The sequence below is a fragment of the Hyaena hyaena genome, unplaced genomic scaffold (assembly GCF_003009895.1).
Source record: "Hyaena hyaena isolate Hyena2069 unplaced genomic scaffold, ASM300989v1 scaffold_18, whole genome shotgun sequence".
NCBI classification, from domain to species: domain Eukaryota; kingdom Metazoa; phylum Chordata; class Mammalia; order Carnivora; family Hyaenidae; genus Hyaena; species Hyaena hyaena.
Window position 1 is genome coordinate 5,726,276 of NW_024080649.1, and position 21,306 is coordinate 5,747,581.

At 42.3% G+C, this 21,306-nt stretch overlaps 1 protein-coding gene across 1 annotated transcript in view; it reads left to right on the top strand.

Annotated features, from left to right (window-relative positions):
• The window catches only part of PKD1L3 (polycystin 1 like 3, transient receptor potential channel interacting), a 61,146-nt gene that overhangs the window by 17,075 nt on the left and 22,765 nt on the right, over window positions 1-21,306 (top strand). Inside the window, 16 exon segments of the mRNA XM_039222610.1 lie at window positions 898-1,014; window positions 1,265-1,434; window positions 2,200-2,217; window positions 4,939-4,978; window positions 4,980-5,136; window positions 5,469-5,564; window positions 5,567-5,629; window positions 6,607-6,810; window positions 7,438-7,566; window positions 7,569-7,629; window positions 7,714-7,948; window positions 12,701-12,800; window positions 14,911-15,045; window positions 16,023-16,061; window positions 16,064-16,108; window positions 16,111-16,200. Coding sequence (XP_039078541.1) covers window positions 898-1,014; window positions 1,265-1,434; window positions 2,200-2,217; window positions 4,939-4,978; window positions 4,980-5,136; window positions 5,469-5,564; window positions 5,567-5,629; window positions 6,607-6,810; window positions 7,438-7,566; window positions 7,569-7,629; window positions 7,714-7,948; window positions 12,701-12,800; window positions 14,911-15,045; window positions 16,023-16,061; window positions 16,064-16,108; window positions 16,111-16,200 — 1,699 coding nt within the window.

Consider the following 21,306-nt stretch of genomic DNA (forward strand, 5'->3'; position numbering starts at 1 on the left):
TGCGGGGGGAGGGTGTGGATAAAAACCTGCACCAGAAAAGGCAGGTAGCGTGGTAGGAATTCAGGGTGGCATAGGAATTTGGGACTTTTTTCTTAAATTTCTCTTCATGTCTCCTGTCTCAGGGCTTCACAATTTAACTCTTTATATTCTTTTTTTTTTTTCCTCCTTTAGCAGAGGTTGAACCCCTGTATGATTCATTTAAGTTAGAAATAAGCCAGAACATCTAGAGAACTTAAAATCAAATCGAAGTGTATCTCACTTTATACATTGGATGTGAAAGTCAGGTGTAAGTAAAATTTTAATTTCATGTAACTGTAATATAGAAGAAACCTGTAAGGAATCTCTCTTTGGAACAAAAACCCCTTGATGACAGCCTCCTATAAATTTCTATCCTATGCATTTTGTATTCTTACGTTTTCTTACACTTGGGGATTGTAGAATACACACCGTCCATTTCTTTGTTGCCGTGGGTGTAGAGTTGCCAGTTACAGCAAACAAAAATATAGGACATCTGGTTAAATTTGAATATTGTGTAGTGAATGCATTTTTAGTGTGTTGCTCCCAAATGATCCATTGTTTATCTGAAATTCAGGTTTAACTAGGTGTCCTCCCTAGTGTGATAACCCTGCCTGGGTGAGCAGGAGGTGGGAGGATTTCTGAGGCCAAGACCTGATCAGCTGTCTATGAATATTTCAGATTATGGGCCTAAACCTGGGACTTCAGCCCTCATCTCCTGCTTCATCACTTAGGTCTCTTGTTCATTATCTTGTGCCCGCGCGCCGCCCTTGATGTCCACGGAAGTGCCAAGGCTGGAGCTGACCGTCCTGCTGCTGCTTAGCTGGAGGAAGCAGGGGCTACACTAGGTGAAGATCCATCTTGGTTCTGCTGTTCCTACAGGTAAAGGTCACTGTCCTGGATGATAATGACCGCAGCTCTCAGTTTTACTACCTCCTGCAGGTCTCCACTGGCTGTCAAAGAAGGGCCTCCACAGCAGCTAAGCTTAATGAGATGAATGTTCTGCACTCCTTGCCTTATGTCTCCTACTGCCCAAGATGCGCTCTGACCCAGTGACGCCCCGGCGTCCAGGAGCACTTACGAGGGCGGCTCCTAGTTCTACACTGGACATCTGCAGAGCCTTCTCTCCTTGTCCAACCCCACAAAGACTTCATCTCAGTACAGCTCTGTCTTCCCCCTTGTCCTTTGGGATAAGCCCAAAGAATCCTTTTAGAGCTTCTTGCATTTTATCTTTCCTTATGTGTTTTAGGTGGTTATCGCCCTCTATGGATCAGAGGGCCAGAGCGAGCCCCATCACCTTCATGACCCTGAGAAGGCAGTCTTTGAGGGGAGGGGCCTAGACGTCTTCCCCTAGAATTCTCCAGGGGAATTGTGCAGCATCCGGTTCTGGCATGATGATTTGGGGGCCAACCTTTCTTGGTAAGTCCCCGCTGCCTCCGCCTTTCTTCTTCATGGATCTCTGGTGTGCTGGGGTAAGTCTAGCATGCCATCACAACAAATGACAATAATGCTTTGGGCCAGATTGTAACCAGTGACAATTAGATTTAAATTTCAAAGCATCAGGGTACCTGGTTGGCTCAGTTGTTCAGCGTCTGACTTCAGCTTAAGTCATGATCTCACAGTTTAGCTTCAGGCCCTGCATCAGACTCTGTGCTGACAGCTCAGAGCCTGGAGCCTTCTTCAGATTCTGTGTCTCACTCTCTATGCTCTCCTCCCATCCCTGCTCATGTTCTGTCTCTCTCTGTCTCAAAAAAAAAAAAAAAAATGAGTAAATGTTAAAAAGAAAATATTTAAAAAAAATTTCAAAGCATCTACAAAAAAGAAACCTTGGTATGGGAAATTAACAATATGATTTTGTGTGGGTGGTAAAGTGATAGGTGATTTTTTTCTTTTATCTTCATTTAATGTTGTCATGATTGTAAAAACCGCAGATAATAACAAGTTACTGCTCCAAAGTGTTGTAAATTAAAAGTACCTCTAAATGTGAAAAATATCTTTCAAGATTAAATGTAATGAATGACTATTCACTAAGTATACTTTGGGTCAAAATTAAGAGCTTGAGGGGAAATAAGGGAAGAATCATGACATGGGATGTGCCCATGGGGCTAGAGAGGGAAAAGATCCGTGGTGAGCATGTGAACCTGATGTGTGCGAGGTCCACATGATCCTGTTTTTATCGAGCAGTGAGCAGGATGAGAAGAGGTGGGTGTAGAGAATAACAATGAAAATAACTAAGGACTGAGATGATTGGTTGGTTGGAGTTTGGGAAAAAGAAGAGAATGAAGTCAAAGGTCTAAGGCCCAGGTGCTCAACTTGTTGCTGAATATTGTCCACTTGAAAAGAGTGTGCAGCCTGCCTGTTTGTCAGCAAAATGAGTTTTTCCATGCTACTCTAGACCATTAGGCCAGCAGAGTCTGATCATTTGCTTGCTGCCTGCACTCTGTTCAGGCATCTATTGAGCAACTCAGACACTTTCATTCCATTTTGATTATAATGGTGAATAATGTATAATCACTTGAAGAGATGCTTAATGTCACTAGTCATCAAGAAGTGCAAACTAAACCACAGTGAGAGCACTAAACATCCACCAGAATAACTAAAATGAAAAAGTCTGACAAAACCAAGTTTGGGTGAAGTTGGAGGCAACTGGGACTCACAGGTGATGCTGGGAACACAAAACACTGCAGCCACGTGGGAGAACAGTCTGGCAAGGCTTGTAAATGAAAGCATATGTCCTTCCCAAATTGTATACACATTCGTTCATAGCAGTTTTATTAATAGCAGTTCAAAACTAAGCAACACAAGTGTCTATCAGGCGAATGAGTAAGAAGTGTTAGCCTGTTCATTTAATGGAATACTACTCACCAACAGAACGAACAGTCTATTGATACAGTTACATGGGTGAATCTCAAAAACATTTTGCCAAGCGAAAGAAGCCAGAACAGAAGAAAACATGAAATATGGTTCTATGTATATGAAATTCTAAAACAGGCAAACTTGTACAGAGACAGAAAGCAGATCAGTGGCCACTTGGGACCAGGGGTGAGTCTGAGGGGAGTTCACTGGAAAGGAGCACAAGGGAACTTTTTGGGGTGATAACTTGGCAGTGGTGGTACTTACACAAGTGTTCACATCACTAAAAATGTGTTGGACTGGGGGTTCCTGGATGGCTCAGTTAGAAAAGTGTGCACCTCTTGATCTCAGGGTTGTGAGTTTAGTCCTCATGTTGGGTGTGGGGATCGCTTAAATAAATTAAAAATCTTAATGTATTCTACTGTACCTTTTATTCATTTTTAAAGTAGATTTCACACACAGAGCAGAGCCCAATACAGGGCTCGAACTCACAACAGTGAGATCAAGACCTAAGCTGAGATCAAGAGTTGGGCACTTAGCCAAGTGAGCCACCCAGGCACCCCTTCACCTGTATGCTTCAAATGGGTGCCTTTTTATCATATATAAATTATACCACAGTAAAGTTTTGTGTTTTTTTTCATAGAGCACCACGAAATTAATTTCATCAGTACTGAATTATTGATTGTTTTGGCTGCCTTTCTCTTTGATTTCTTTCTGAGTTTAGGAATTTGGGATTATATGTTTATTTGGGGGTGGTTTTATTGTTCAATTTCTCTCTATCCTTCATCCCTGACTGGTAGTCTTGCTGCTGTTTCCATGCAACTCTTCACATGGCTAGACTACAATTAGGCCTTATTATATTACAGTATTTTGGATCTCCTTTCCCTCAGTGGAATTGATAAAACTAGGGCTATTGCAGATTTTGTCATTTACCAGTGGATTTCTTGGCTCAATTCCTGGTTATGGGGCTGTCCTTTTTTCACCCACCTCCATGCCCATAAATTAGCAGTTTATTGTTCTGCAGTCTCCCTTCATGAGCTCCAGCCTGAACCTGGGCTCCAAGCAGTGAAGTTGGCTTACTCTACCTACCCCACCCTATGAAATACTTTCAGTTCCAGTTACCCTGCAAGAGGCAAATTCCTGCCTGCATACTGCCTTCTTCCAGACCTGGAGCCCAGAAATCTACCCTGCTCATCACCATGTTTATTCATTCCATTTCTTCTCTTCAAAGATGTTTAGCTCTTTTTTTTTTTTTTTAAGTTTCTTAATATTTTTTTTTGAGACACAGAGATAGAGCATGAATAGGGGAGAGGCAGAGAGAAAGGGAGACACAGATTCTGAAGCAGGCTCCAAGCTCTGAGTTGTCAGCACAGAGCCCAACATGGGGCTCGAACCCACAAACTGAGATCATGACCTGAGTTGAAGTCAGATGCTTAACTGAGCCACCAAGGTGTCCCAGCTCTTTTTTAAGCCCAGCCCATATTTTTGGCTCTTCCTTTTTTTTAGTGTTTATTTATTTTGAGAGAGTGTGTGCACATGCAGAGAGAGGGAAAGAGAGATCCCAAACAGGCTCCACACTGTCAGTGCAGAGCCTGATGCGGGGCTGGATCCCACCACCCTGGGATCATGACCTGAGCTGAAATCAAGAGTCAGACGTGTAACCACCTGAGCTACCCAGGCACCACTTTGATTCCTTCTTTCTATGCCTTATTTATAATTCCTCCATATATGGAGTAGAGAAGGGGCTCAAACTTGAATTTACCAAACTATCTTGAGTGGAAGACTAATGCAAACTCTTGAAGAGTGAAAGATTTATCAAAGCTTTTGGGAAGATAAAAAACTGTTTTTAATTTTAAACTCTCATACAATATAAATTAACCTTATCCTCAACAACATTTTGTCCTAAAACTACAAAAGAATCACGTTGCCATGAATTTGAGAGTCTTTCTAGAGGTGTTGGATAGTGGCTGAGTTGTTGCTGTAAGCATGTTGCCAGGCAAACCGCCTCTTAGTATAGGATGCTGTTGGAATGAAGTCTCATTTCTGCCCTGTTCGGATTTCTCTTCATAGACACCTGTTCTCCTCCATGATTGTAGAAAAGCTCACCCAGGGATCATCTGTGGTTCTCAGCTTTAGCTCGACATCCTTGGAACCAGTTCACAAGAGTCCAGAGGCTCTCTTGCTGCATGACCTTGCTTTTGTGTGAGATGGTTGTCAATGTCATGTTCTGGAGAAGAAATGGCACCAGTGCTGAGAGAGATAGGCAAGGCCTGGGTGATGTGTGGCGTTTGTGGTGTGTAATCCTCTTACTGTACCACACGCTCCTTCCTTGCAGGGTCAGAAACACGATCTTGATGTGCCTTTGTTTTTCCTTGGCTGCCCTAACACTCGAATACGCTAACAGGTTTCCTCAGGGTTCCCATTCATTAGTGAATGAAGCAGCCTTAGGAACACATCGGGATCTTTACTGCCATGAGGATGTCCTGTCCTTAGGTAGTCATGGTTAAGTTGCCAAATAAATGCCTAAAGCTGGGAGGGGAAGGGCTCTGAGATGATTTCAGCTCTTGAGGATGAAGGTTGATGTGATGCTCTTCTTCCAGTGTGTCCGTTTGCTGTGACCTGGTCCCAACTGCTCATCAGCATCCAAACTGCTGTCGTCCTCTTCCCAGTCAGTCTTGTAATCCTGATTCGGTCTCAGGAACCCTGCCTCTCTTTCCTTCCCGCCAGGCTTCCTGCCTCTCACATGCTCCTTTTGAGCCTCTATCTCACAGAGGTGACTGAGGTAAGCTGGGTATCTAACTGTATGGGTAGATGGTGGGCCCTGCTTCCCCATGAAGCCAGAAAGGCCAGCAGACGGGATCTTCTGGAAGGCTCATGGGGTCCTATTAATCTTGATAGCTTTTCCCTAAGTTCTCTCCTCTGGGCTACGATGCATCATGCCCCTTGTTTCTCCCCTTACTGACAGTATTCTGAGGACAGGATGTGAGTGTAGAAGGTACAAATCTGAAATTTTCATTTTTGATGTTTGAGCAAATGATCCTTTCTTTCATTCTCTATTCTCCTAAAACTAGTTTTGTTTTCTTTTTTTAAGTGTCTATTTTAGGGGCGCCTGGGTGACTCAGTTGGTTAAGTGTCCAACTTCAGCTCAGGTCTTGATCTCACGGTTTGTGGGATTGAGCCCCACGTCAGGCTCTGTGCTGACAGCTTAGAGCCTGAAGCCTGCTTCGCATTCTGTGTTTCCCTCTCTCTTTGCCCTTCCCCTATTCTTGCTCTCTCTCTCAAAAGTAAACATTAAAAAATAATAAATTTATAAATGTTTATTTTATTTATTTTGAGAGTGTTAGCGGGAGAGGGACAGAGGGGGGAGGGAGGGAGAGAGAGAGAAAGAAACTGTCAGGCAGGTTCCATGCTCAGCATGGAGCCTGACCCCGAGCTTGATCTCACTACCATGAGATTGTGACCCAAGCTAAAATCGGACGAGATCGGGCGCGTTCAGGGTGGTATGGCCGTAGACTCACCTAAGCTAAAATCAAGAGTCAGGCACTTAAACAACATAGCTACCTAGGTGGTCCTCCTAAAACTAGTTTTGAAGCTACTGTGAGGTGACTTCTTTCTGAAAAAGGTGAAAGAAAATGAAAAATGGAGGTTCTTCCCACTAAGAATTTGCTTCTCCTACTAAAGGGACAACCTCACCATCTATAACTGCTACCAGTCCTGGGTGAATGTAAAACTGACTTTTCTCATCTTGGTTCTACATTCAGGAATTAAAGGAAACTTTGGGATTCCTACTCAGGAGAAGTACGTATTTACTCTCAGAGTTGGAACAATCTTTATGGCTTCCTTCCAACGTTAACAAGCTGGTGCAGCTTTTATCCAGCCTCATCTGTTCTCACTCAGAGGGTCACGGCTCTCATTGGCAGGCAGGACCCCATCGGGTGAATGGTAAACTTCCGCAGGTTTTAGGAACTGATGTGCTTTCTACCTCCTTCTCCCTTGCTTGCCTCTTTCCTATCCTTCCTACCGCTCAGCATAACCAGCAGGCATAGTACAACCTTCTGCTTGGCTCACCTTCCTTAAACTTCCAGTAGAGCTTTCAAGACATTATAGCTGTTGAAACAAAGTAAAGGATTAAGGAAGAACCCACAAAACTGCCCTCAGATGCCCCCATATTCCATCTGCTTTGTTGGGGGCTCTTGAAACGTGTCCTTCTTTCTCTTCTGTGGAATGGTGAGATTATATGATCTATGGATTCTTGAACATAGTTTGGGCCTCCTGGGCACTTATATAGTTGTACATGTCCTGCAGTTCTGGTGAAAAAGCCCAATTAGGTTTAAATTTTTGTTTGCTTCTAGAGCAAAAGTTGTTTTTATTCTGAATCACAGTGCAGAATTGTAGAAATCGTTACCAGTTAGCCAGCACGCTCGGAGAAGACAATACTAATTGCGGTCTCATCACCTTTGACTGGGCAATTTAACCTCATCAATGAATGAGTTGCTAATCTCTGCCAGTAATTACTCTCTGCTGAAGTCTCCCACTTGCTCAAGTGTGAACCCCGGCCTGCATTTGCAGTGGTTCCTGAAAGCCAGCATCATTTATGCCGTCACCTGCTCAGAGTTCTGCAGAGGCTTCGATCTCCTGTAAGCGCACTGGATCCCGCCCAGGATGGCCAGCCTTGTGACATCCTAGATGCCACCAACCAACCACAAAACTCCAGGAGCTCTTGGAAATGCGTATTTTCCCAACAGAACAGGGGCCATCCAGGTAAGCACCACACCGGCTTCCTTGTAATCTTCCTGCGCCTCTCTCTCAGCTGTTGGCAGATTATTCAACTTCTGTTCTTAAAAGGGAGGCAACCAGTTCCCCCCTCCTGAGTCCGTAAGAGGGGAAGAAGCTCATCACTAAAGGCCTGCCCAGATGGTTGACTTACATCTGCTGGCCCCTTCCGGGGGTCACTAGCCTGGCTGCAGCCTTTTTTACTGCACTTCATAGCCTAGAACTGAACAAAGACCAAGCCACTGGCTGGGTTATTTCCATGATATTATCAGTGCTTCAAAACATCGTCATCAGCCAGCCACTAAAGGTATGGGGGGGGGGGCAATGGGGGGATGGGGAGGTACCCACTCTAGTTGCAGGTAGTTTGGAACAGTGAGACCCTTGGGTGTCATTTCAAAGTGCCTAATGTTTTTGACAATTTGACCAACTCCACCCCCTCCCACACACACACACAGATATAGGCAGAATGGAATTTGAGATATGTGTGAAGTAAAGTCACAGAAAAAACTAACCAGAACTGATAGATTGGTAGAGACAGAGCAGAAAAGGATTGCCAAGTTAAAAATGACAAGTAAAAAATCAATTGACAATAAACTACTTTGAGAAAAAAAGCAACAGAAAACTTAATTTTTAAAAACTTTGAATTAAGGAAAACGTCAAGCCCACAGATTTGTGTAGAGACTACTATAATGAATTTTACTGTTCTCTTAGCCAGCTTCAACCATTACTTCATTGCCAAAACAAGCCAATCATCTATTTTGAAAAAAAAGAAAATGCTTCACTTCATATCATTTTATCCATAAACAGTGTGTATATTTCTAAAAAGATACGGGCTTTTTATTTTTTTTAATGTTTTATTTATTATTGAGAGACAGTATGTGTGCAGGGGAGGGGCAAAGAGAGAGGGAAACACAGAATCTGAAGCAGGCTCCAGGCTCTGAGCTGTCAGCACAGAGCCCTATGCAGGACTCAAACCCACAAACCCTTGAGATCATGACCTGAGCCGAAGTCAGACGCTTAACCGACTGAGCCACCCAGGTGCCCATTATTATCTCTTCTATAATTTTTTTTAATGTTTGTTTATATTTGAGAGAGAACAGAGCACGAGCAGGGGAGGGGCAGGGAGAGAGGGAGCCACAGAATCCAAAGCAGGCTCCAAGCTCCAAGCTGTCAGCACAGAGCCCAAGGCAGGGCTCAAACCCATAAACTGCGAGATCATGACTTGAGCCAAAGTGAGAAGCTCAAATGGCTGAGCCGCTCAGGTGCCCCTAAGGACTCTTATTTTAAAAACAAATAAAGGGGCACCTGGGTGGCTCAGTTGGTTAAGCTTCGGACTTTGACTCAGGTCATGATTTCACTGTTCATGAGTTCAAACCTCACAACAGGCTCTGTGCTGACAGCTCTGAGCCTGAAGCCTGCTTTGGATTCTGTGTCCCCCTCTCTCTGCCCCTCTCCTGCTCATGCGCTCGCTCGCTCTCTTTCTGTCTGTCTCTGTCTCTCTCTCTGTCAAAAGTAAACATTTAAAAAAATTAAAAAATAAAAGTAAAAACAATTATCACACTAATGTGTTAATATTTATGCAATATAATTGTATTTTATACTATAAAAAGATTAAAATGGTTTTTTGATGTATATTTTACCACTTTTTTAAAGCTACTGTTCAGATTTTTCTATCGTCTCAGATGTTTATTTTATTGTTATTTTGTTCACATCAAGATTCAAATAAAATCCATGTGTTGCAATTAGTTGATATAGCTCTTAAGTATATTTAGTCTAAAGGAGCCTCCTTCCTTTCTCTTAGCATTGCTATCTATACTTTTTTTTTTTTTTTATCACAGTGTATTTGTTGAAGAAATTGTATTTTGTCCAGTAGAATTTCAACATTCTGGATTTTGGTGATAGGATTTCTTCTTCTGTAAGAATCATAGAGGATAGATCTGAGCTCCCACAAACAAACCTGGGGAGCTCTTAAGACTCTTGACAGTCAGGCTTCACTCCAGACCAGTTAAAAATTTTTAGTTTTTTAAAATTTATTTTTGAGACAAACAGAGTGGGAGCAGGGGAGGGATAGAGAGAGAGGGAGACACAGAATCTGAAGCAGGCTCCAGGCTCTGTGCTGTCAGCACCGGGCTGAAACCCATGAACCATGAGATCATGACCGGAGCCAAAGTCAGATGCTCAGTGGACTGAGCCACCCAGGTGCCCCAGGCCAATTAAATAAGTAAGGCCCAGAGATGGTTTCCAATGACCAGCACGCTTAAACTTCCCAGGTGGTTCTAGTGTGTAGCCCCATTTCAGACCCACTGATCCCAGGGAGAAAAAGGAGTAGGTAGATTTAATTAAAAAGTACTGGAGGAGACTAAAAAAATAATAAGACCTCTTTAGTAGATCAGTTGTATCAAACACACAAAGGCTTTCAGGAAATGAAAAATGTGATTTACAAATTTTTTAAATTCAGAAGTTGAACTGAAGGGGATGTCACTAATGACCAGGAGATTCAATAAACCAAAATAATGCAAAACACGAAATACATATATAAAAATACTGAAAAAGAATGCACAGACTTCTTTTTTTAATTTAAATTCTAGTTCGTTAACATACTGTGCAGTATTGGTTTCAGGAATTGATCACTTAGATACAACACCCAGTGCTCGTTGTAAGTGCCCTCTTTAATACCCATCACCCATCTAACCCATCCCCCATCCCCCTCCTTCCTCAACACATAGTTTGTTCACTGTTGAGTCTTTTGTGATTTGTTTCCCTCTTTTCGCTTCCCTCTCCTTCCCATATGTTCATCTGTTTTGTTTCTTAATTGTAAATATGAGTGAAATAGTATGGTATTTGTCTTTCTCTGGCTTATTTCACTTATTATTATACATTCTAGCTCCATCCATGTCATTGCAAATGGCAAAATCTCATTCTTTTTGATCGCTGAGTAATATTCCGTTGTGTGTGTGTATAAATTTATAAGAAATTTATCTTCCCTTGTCAAATATATTAGAACAATAAGATTCCATTTGGTTTTTAAAAATGGCAAAAACTTTATACTACATGGTGATGCCTCAACCATTCACTGCTGGTTGAGGATAATCAGACAACACAGGATAAAAGCCTTCAAATTCTGCATCCCTTCACTAAATAAGTTTCATTTCTAAGGATCTATCCTGAGAAGATTCAAAGTAGTTTATTTTTAAAAATCGGCAGCAAATTAAATGCCCAAAAATAGAACACTGCTTACTGAGTGCCTTAATATGAGGCAGCCATACCCATATAATGGAATACCAGGCAACCATTAAAACTGTTAAAATGTAGTGATACAGAAATACATTAAGACAAAAGTGGATATATTCCGTGTGTGTGTATATATATACATATATATATATATACATATCTCCAAAAGGATATATTCCAAATTTTAAATTTTTCTTAAAATCTCTAATTATTCCTTTTTTCCCAGATTTTTATAATAAATATATATCACTTCAGCTAAAACAGCTGAAGGGGCATGCCCAGGTGGCTCAGTCAGTTAAGCATCCAACTTCAGGTCAGGTCATAACCTCATGATTCATGAGATCGAGCCCCACATCAGGCTCTGTGCTGACAGCATGGGGCCTGCTTCAAATCCTGTCTTCCTCTCTCTCTGCCCCTCTCCTGTGCTCACTCGCTTGCTCTCTCTCAAAAATAAATAAAGTTGGTGCCTGGATGCTGTGTCTCCCTTTCTCTGCTCACACTCTGTCTCTCAAAAATGAATAAACATTTTTTTAATTTAAAGAAAAAAACATGTTTTAAAAAGTTGCAGGGGCGTTTTGGGGGAAAAGTATAAAAATAGGAAGAGATGGAAGCAAGTGTATTATATTAGTTATTGGTATCGCTACAGTGTTGAATTTGGTTGGACCCATGGGCAAGTGAATTTTCTACTTTTTCTCCAAAGTCTAGTCCAGGGACCAGCCAATAAGGGGTGACCTGAGGTCTCCAGAGCAGATGCACCCAAAATTGCAGGCTCTAAAATGGGGTGTGTGGCAACAGGCTGGAAATAGCACCCTTGTCTTTTATTTTCCTGAGGTCTAGAGCACTTTGTTCCCCTCCATGGAAATTAAAGACAGGGTGGAGAGGGGATACTTGTTACACGTGTAACAGATACCTAAGGTTTTAGTTAATTTAATCCTTGGGATTTTAAGAATATAGTATCCCCAGGGGCATCTGGGTGGCTCAGTCGGTTAAGCAGCCACCTTCAGCTCAGGTCATGATTTCACAGTTTGTGAGTTTGAGCCCTGATTGGACTCTCTGCTGTCAGTGCAGAACCTGCTTTGGATCCTCTGTTCCCTTCTCTCTCTGCCCCTACGCCAAGTGTGCTTGCTCATCTCAAAAATAAACATTTTTTTAAAAGGAGGAGGTGCATGGGTGGTTCAGTCAGTGTCCAGCTCTTGGTTTCATCTCAGGTCATGATCTCACAGTTTGTGGGTTTGAGACCCACATCAGGCTCTGCACTGGCAGCTCAGAGTTTGCTTTGGATTCTCTCTCTCTCTGCCTCTCCACAACTTGTACTGTCTGTCTCTTTTTCTCTCAAATAAATAAACCTTAAAAATTTTTTAAATGTAGCTTTTCCAGTCCAGCTCATTGGAGGTCTTCCAAAGACAGGTAGTTTTTTGTTTGTTTGTTTAGTTTAAGTTGGCACCATGCCCAGCATGGAGCCCAACATGGGGCCTGAAATCATGACCCTGAGATCAAGACATGAGCTGAAAGGAAGAGCCAGACACTTAACCAACTGAGCCACCCAGACACCCCCAAGAAAGATGTTCTTAAATAACTTACACAGGTCATCACAGATCATCCGATAGTTAAACTCTCCTAGCCAAGCAGCTAAGGACTACAAGCAAAAATACAAATATTAACATTATATTAACCAGGTCCCTGTAATTATGCAAAAATAATTATGGAACTACTTAATTTTCAGTTTTCCATGATAGTAAAGGGCCACATAATTGAAATGTATTAACCACAGTCACCTTGAATCCTATAATATCTGCTCCTTCGTTTCTCCTCTGATCTTCCTGTCTAGGCGATCTTCCTCACCTTGTCCGTCTCACTTACGCTGAACAGGATGCCGGGGCTTACCAAAGAGAAGGAACCACAAACGAGGAGGGTCTCGGCACTCTTGGGTAATTCAAGTAGTTCTAACTACCGACATCTGATTTTGCAAGGCGCAAATTGTATTGGAATACTGGACATCTGGCCACCCCGCCGGGTCAGATTTATCTATGTGGGATCTTGTCTCTTGTCAGCTGGCTGCTCCTTCTCCGCTGCCCACGGAGAGCCAGTGAGTCACCACACTTGGGCACTCCTTTCGTGCTCTCTCAGTGCTTTACCTCTTGTGCGTGTCCTGCATCTCCTCTCAAGTCTCTGTCTCCCTCCTGGGCCCCAGAGACTCTTTCCAGCTGCTCACCATCTGTACCTAGATACCTGCCCAAGTCTCAGATCAGACCCGCCCCCATCTGGATTGCCTGGCCTGCAGACTGACTTCTTTACTCTTCTTTCAGTTAAGTACACGCCCACTCTTGCAAAAGGTCAGAGTAATCCTCAGTTCTTCCTCCTCGCATTCAGCCACCATGCTGAGGGAAACCACCCTGTAAATAACTGATTGGAGCTGCCCCTGTCATACAGATGAACCTCACACACACAGTGGTGAGCAAAATAGTTAACACAGTCCTTTGATCATGGAAAACAGCATGATCTATACAGATCTATATGTGTATACACACATGTGTATGTGTTTGTGTCTGTGTGTGTGAAGAAATGCATGGGAATGATAAACTCTTCAATTCAGTATTGGATTAACCTTCTGAAGGCAAGGGATGCCACCACAGACGAACACTAGCGACGTTAATAAGAGGCAATAACTTATTTCTTAAGCTGAGTGGTGGACACATTACTAAGGTAGAGACACCCCATTCCTTAAGAGATTTTTAGAAATTAATGTGGTTTCAAACTGCCTTTCTAGCCCTTTTTTCATTTCTCCCTGCTCTGGAATTGTTCACTCTGCCTCAAAGGACTTTGTCTTTTTTTTGTCCTTGTCCATTTAGAGAATTGTATCTGACTCATCCTTCAAAACGAATGTCAAGTTTCACCTCTGTGACACCTTCTCCGACTTCCTCAGGGAGATTTATTTTCTCTTCTGTGACTCCCAAGCACGAGGCACATACTGCTGGCAAGTTTCATGTCCTATTCTAATTCCTTCTCTCTTTCCATCTTAGATTATGTGTCTCTAGATGCTTCTCACAGTGTGGTCCACAGACCAGCAGCATTGGCATCTCCTGGAATTTTAGAAATGATTAATCTTAGGCCTTATTCCAGAATCTGCATTTGAACCAAATTCTTAGGCGATTCCTGTGCACATTGAAATTTGAGGAACACCGGGGCTCCAGAACAATACTCCCAATGTGTGGTTCTTATACTAGAACTGTTTGTTTCTAGTCCAAGATGAATACAGAAAGTGAGAGTAAATGTTGAGAAAGTTTTATAGCAATTGGGCAGACAAATTCTAGGCATATTGAATCTAACTTTTTTAAAGAGAATTTTTTTTTAATGTTTTATTTATTTCTGAGAGAGAGAGAGAGAGGGACAGCGTGAGCAGAGGAGGGTCAGAGAGAGGGAGACACGGAATCTGAAGCAGGCTTCAGGCTCTGAGCTGTCAGCACAGAGCCCAATGCAGGACTCGAACCCACGAACCGTGAGATCATGACCTGAGCCGATCAGATTCAGGCGCCCTTGAATCTGAAAGTGGGAATTTTAGGTGGGACTTGGGGGCACCTGGGTGGCTCAGTCAGTTAAATGACTGACTCTTGATTTCAGCTCAGATCATGATCTCAAGACTCATGAGTTTGAGCCCCAGTTTGGGCTCTACACCATCAGCATGGAGCCTGCTTGGGATTCCATCACTGTCTCTCTCTCTCTTTCTCTGCCCCTCTCCCTTCCCTCTCTCTCAAAATAAATAAACTTTAAAAAAAAATGGGACTTGTATTTTACTTGCTCCTATTTTACTTCTTTTTTCTAGCAAATTCATTTTTACTGTATTTTATCAAAGTATCTGTCCTCAGTGGATTGGAATTTTTTAAGTCCATGATAGTTTGAGAAGGGCCACTTCCATAGCTTTATTCTTTGTGTTTTCAGCATTTAACAGAAGATACTCGTATTAGAGTTTCAGCAAATATTGATGAATAACTGCCTGATGAAATGTAACTATTTTTTGGCCCACATTTGAATTTTTGACAGCAAAATGTTCACCATTTCCTGGTTCAGATAAGAACAACCACATCTATACAGCTCCAGCTGTCAACAGCCCGGGTAAGTGCCCAGAAAGAACCTTGAAAGGGAAGAAACTTTACAGGCTGACAGGAGATATTTGGGGTATGGAGAGCAAACAGTTAATATGTCGATCCTGTAGCACAATTCCCAGCACAGAGGGAGTGAGAAGAAAATGAAAATACAGAGGAGTGAGAAGCTCTCTTAAAATACTCCCCTTGAAAAAAATACGGACTCCAAGGCAGTGTGGTAAATGGGAAGACTCCTGAACTTAGATGTCGTGAGAGGTCATTGTGTGCTTGAATAAGTTCCTTCCTCTGCCTGCAGAGTGGAGTATCACAACTCTATATACTTCACTGGCTGGAGGAAAAATGGATCTGCTTTCAAAAGTGGCTATCCTGTAAGTCCAGGGGAACTAGTTCAGCACATACCATGTTTGGGCTATCGCATTTCCTGGATCAAAGAAGACCAGTTCTGTTTTCATCTGCCTTCCCTTTCTGGTGACACAGTCCAGAGAGAGCTAGAGAGAGAAAGGTTGCGGGTGGAGATGCATTTAGTTTTAAGAATTAAAATACAGCAATCTTGGGGCGCCTGGGTGGCTCAGTTGGTTAAGCGGCTGACTTCGGCTCAGGTCATGACCTCATGGTTTGTGGGTTCAAGCCTCGCGTCAGGCTTTGCGCTGACAGCTTAGAGCCTGGAGCCTGCTTCGGATTCTGTGTCTCCCTCTCTCTCTGACCCTTCCCTGTTCATGCTCGCTCTCTCTCTCTCTCTCTCTCTCTCAGAAATAAATAAAAAACATAAAAAATTTAAAAAAAATAAAATACAGCAATCTTTGTGTAGGATTTTGTTTATCTTATTTCAAAGAAAACATCTGATGAGTGGCAGAGTAATTCTGGGAAGGAATATGTAAAATACTTGTAGCTATGTATAGGTAACACTATGAGCCAAATATGTTGGTTTGTCTCTTTTCAGTTGTTAGGTTGAACCATATGAAATTGCCAAGGCTTAGGAACCATGAAGGAGAAGTTGTAGAGAATTTCTGAGCTAACCACTCAACTGTGATTTTTTTTTTTCTCTTCTAGTACAAATCCTCTTCCTTGTCTTGTTGATGACTGCAGTGAATGGAACTCCAGGAGGCTTTGCCTCCAACAAGCCGTCCATAAGAGCTTTCCCACCATTTCTCAGAGATCAGACTTCTTAAGCATTTCTATCCATGGGCCAGTAACACCCTCCTTCCTAACCTTTATGGGGATTACAGAGGTACAGTATGGACACAGTCCTGGGACCCCACTTCTTGGACGCTCTTGTTCAATATTTTCTACCAGTGACCAACACTTTGTCCTAACTTTCTGTCTTAAGTAAGCTGTATTCTAGAAATTGTGGCATTCATTTATCTCAGGATTGGTAGTTCCCTTTGGGGATTTGGAACATGGCCTAGGTTCCTGGGGTGGCAGGGGTGGGGATCCCTAAAAGACACACTCATCTCAGTAAAGGTTTTTCTGGTGCGCTTAGGCAAGTGTTTACAGATGGCAACTCCTATGCCTTGTGTGTTGATACTTTCTGGTTTGGTTTTGGATAGTGATGGTTCTAGGTTCAGGGTACGTTTGCTTGTAGTCTGTTACCCTGTATTGAATGAAGTATTGACCAGATTAAAAGTGAATGAAACCCTGGGTGGTAGGCATGGTCTTCCTTCTGGACTCCCTGGCTCTGCAGCCTAGTGTCTTGGTCCGAAAGCACATACTCAGAAGTCAGACTGACCAGGTTCACTTCTTAGCAGTGTATCCTTGGGCAAATTACTCCACCTCTTGTGCCCTAGTTTCCTTATCTATATGGTGGGGATACTTTTAGGACCTGCCCTGTAAGATTGATGTGAAGATTAAAAACTCAGTAGATGTAAGTGCTTAGAACAGTGCCTGACTGAAAGTATTTACTGGATGAGTGTTAGCTATTATTATTACCTGGGGCAGCTGGGGCTCTGACTAATCTACCAGAACCACAAAGTATATATGAGTTACCCGGACACGCTAAGGAAAAGCCACAGCAATCTGTAGATGTAGATAGAGAGATAGAATTAAGTAGACCTGAAGTGAAAAGCAGTAAAAAGCAGGTAAACGTGGTTTATCTCTTCAACTACTAGCAAATCTTTACTTTCTATTTATTTATTTATTTAAGCAATCTCTGCACCCAGTGTGGGGCTTGAACTCAAGACCCCAAGATCAAAATTCACATGGTCCTCCAACTAAGCCAGCCTGCACCCCACACATCTTTACTTGTAGAATTGATGTAGGCCAGTCCTGCTGGTCCAATTGTATTCAGGAATACTGAAGCTCAAGCCATTCATGGCAGATAATCTGTTTCTTATAAGTACTTAATTTTCCTAAATAGCATGGTGCAGTGTTTAATCACCTATAGGGAAGGATCTCTTTTTTTGGTAGGATTTAATTAAAAATCTGTAGCAGTATAAGCTTGCCTTTTCTCTCTTGACTTTTCTTCCCAGGGAGAAAACAACTCATCAAAATTTTACTGTAATTTCATATATTTTTAATTTAAGAAACACAGAGTGAGAAGGGCACCTGGGTGGCTCAGTCGGTTGAGGATCTGACTTTGGCTCAGGTCATGATCTCACAGTTGGGGAGTTTGAGCCCCACATCAGACTCTCTGCTGCCAGTGCAGAGCCTGCTTGGGATCCTCTGTCTCCCTCTGTCTCTGTGCCCTTGTCTCTTCCTCTCCTCTCTTTCTCTCTATCTTACTCGCTCTGAAAAATAAACAAACATTAAAAAAATACAAGTAAGACCATCTTTGAAGGTTGTTTCCCCTCACGTTTCTCTTCTGTCTTCTGCAGCCTCTCCCTGTCATATTTCTCTAACAATCTTTCATGTTAAAACCAGTTTTAAATAATTAAAACACGTACCTGGAGAAAACTCAAATGTGTAACAGGGTATGTTGGGCAACTCTCCTTTGTCCCCTGATCCTCGGAGAGGCAACTACATTCCCAATTTATTTTATATTCTTTCAGAGGTCATCTGTGCATTTCCAAATATGTTTGATAAATGGTAGCCTACTTACAAACATTGTCATGAATTTTGTGTTTTTCTCTTAACAGTTCACTGGAGATGGTTCCATGGGTATATGTAAAGTTGTCCCTATGTTTTATTCATTTACTGTGTAGCATTCTTTTGGTCAGATATGTCCTAATTTATAAAACCAGCTCCCTACCGATAGGTATGGAGATTGTTTTCCATATTTCATTAATAATACTATTATTAACATCCTCTTGTGTACATAATTTCACACATGTACAAATATATCTACAACATGTACAAATATATATACAACGTGAATACCTTGAAAAGATGTGTTAAATGTGGATACATTCTTAATTTAGAAAGATATTGTCACAGGGTACTTGGGTGGCTCAGTCAGTTGAGTGACTTTTTTTTAATGTCTTATGTGTCTGTATTTAATATGCTCTATCTTTCCTCTAACTTCCTGAACATGTGGGATACACTTTTTTTTTTTAGTTTATTTATTTTAAGAGAAAGTGATCAAGGGAAGGGCAGAGAGAGAGGGAGAGAGAGAGAATCCCAAGCAGGCTCTGCAGTATCAGTCGGATGCTTAACTGACTGAGCCACCCAGGCGCCCCAAGTGTCTGACTCTTGGTTTCAGCTCAGGTCATGATCCCAGGGTCAAAGGATTGAGCCTGACATTGGACTCCGCACAGAGCATGGAGCATGCCTAAGATTCTCTCTCTCTCTCTCTCTCTCTCTTTCTGTGTGTGTGTGTGTGTGTGTCTGCCCCTCTCTCCTGCTCTGAAACTCTCTCTCTAAAATAAATAAAGATACTGCTCCAGTCTTCTCGTTATTGTACCAATTAACACTCCCATGAGCAATGTAGGAGTCTGCCCACATCCCCAACAGCCCAGTGAAAATTTGGTGCTTTCAAACAATACCCATAGCTCTGAAACATAAAAAAGGCTTTGCAAGTACACCCATGAGAAAATGCAAGTAAAAACCGGAGTCAGGTACCATTTTCCACCTCTCGTTTGGGCAGAATTTGCCTCTGCCCTTGCCCTGCTACATTCTATCCTCCCATATTGCTTTCAAACATAAATCAGTATTTTTCCCTTGTTCAAAACCTCCGAATTGATTGCTATCACACTTAAAATCCCAAACCCTTTCCAGAGCTTACCAAAGCCTGCCCAGCCTGGCCCCCAGCTACATCTCCGTTTTCCTTCAGCCATGCACACTTCTGTGCCCTCTCACACACCAATGCTGTTCTCACCTCAGGGCCTTGGAACATGCTGATACCATGAAAGATATCTGCACTGGGTACTCTGAACTTTATTATTATGGTCTCTCTCACAAGCCACCTCCTCAGAGAAACTTTCTCTAGTTATCCCTTACTAACCTATCTCTAGTAAATGAATGGTAGTGTTCCCTCCCCATCCCTCTCTATCCCTCCCCCTACTTAATTTTCTTTTCATAGCACTATCATTACCCAAATATTGTTTGGTTCTTGTCTGTCTCTCTCCATCCTCAAATGTGTGTTCTCTGTGGACAGGGACTCTTTCATCCACTATGCTCCTATAGCAGGACTTGCTGTACGTGTGCACTCAATACATATCATTTGAAGGAATGTATGAGTGAATGACTGTTGTTCCCTAATCTTCGCCCATTTTTCATTGGGCTCTTGATTTTATTAGCCTGTTTGGATATATGGGAAATTATTTTGTTTATTTTGAGAGAGAATGAGAGAGTAGGGGAGGGGGGCAGAGAGCGAGGGAAAGGGATAGATCCTAAGCAGTCTCTACACTGTCAGTGTGGAGCCCGATGTGGTGCTCAAACCCATGAACCATGAAATCACAACCTGAGCTGAAATCAAGAGTTGGATGCTTAACTGACTGAGCCACCCTGGTGCCCCAGCTGGGAACTTTTTATATATTAAGAGCTTATAGGGGCACCTGGGTGGCTCAGCCGGTTAAATGTCCAACTTTGGATCAGGTCATGATCTTACGGTACATGGGTTCGAGCCTCACATCAGGCTCTCTACTCAGCACAGAGCCTACTTCAGATCCCCTGTCCATCTCTCTCTGCCCCTCCCTTGCTTATGCTCTCTCTCTGTCACTCTCTCTCTCAAATAAATAAAGAGCTTATACAAGTTGTAGATGTAAATTTAGATATTTACATAAACTGTGGACTTACAAAGATTAATTCAGGGAATTGATACCCATGTGATGTTCCATTCATACTCCTATCTCCCTGGGAGTGTGGTATGCCTTTTTGCCCTCATCTTCATATGGATCCCTCATTAATAGTCAAAATCTCTTGTTAGGTTTATTTTATCTTTGTGTAGCTATTATGAATGAGATATTTTATTTCTCTTTACCATCTAAGTAAATATTGTTTGGATGTATGAAGGCTGTTGATTTCTGTATATTAGCACCCAGCCACTTTGCTGAGCTATCTTTTTTCTTTATTTTAATTCCAGTTAGTTAACATATGGTGTTATATTAGTTTCAGGTATATGATATAATGATTCCACGGTTCCATACATCATCCAGTGGCTGTGAGTTATCTTTTGTAAGTATTAGTTTCTCAGTTGATTCTTTTTCCCCAGCTTTACTGACGTATAATTGACAAATTTATATGTGTTCAAGGTACAATGTGATGTTTTGATATATGAATACATTGTGAAATATTTACCACAGTCAAGCTAATTAACATATTCATCATGTCACAAAGTTATGTGTTTTGGGGGTTTTTTTGTAGATTTTTTTAAATGTTTGTTTGTTTTAAGAGAGACAGAGACAGAGAGAGTGAGTGGGGCAGGGACAGAGATGGAGGGAGGAAGAGAATCCCAAGCAGGTTTCTGCATTGCCAGCGGGGAGCCTACCAGGAGCCTGAAGTCAGATACCTGTGAGATCAAGACCTGACCTGAACCAAGAGTTGGATGCTTAACCAACTGAGCCACCCAGGTGCCCCTAAGATTTTATTTTTAAGAAATCTCTACATTCAACATGGAGCTCAAACCCACAACGCCAAGATCAAGAGTCACATGCTTCAACTGAGCCAGCCAGGTGCCCCTGTTTTGGTTTTGGTATGCTAAGAACATATAAGATGTATTCTCTTAGCAACTTTCAAGTATACAATATGGTACCATTAACCAAAACGATTATGCTACATTAGATCTCCGAAATTGTTCACTTTAAAACTGGAAGTTTGTTGGGGCGCCTGGGTGGCTTAGTCGGTTAAGCGTCCGACTTTCGCTTAGGTCATGATCTCGCGGTTCGTGGGTTCGAGCCCCGCGTCGGGCTCTGTGCTGACTGCCAGCTCAGAGCCTGGAGCCTGTTTCAGTCTGTGACTCCCT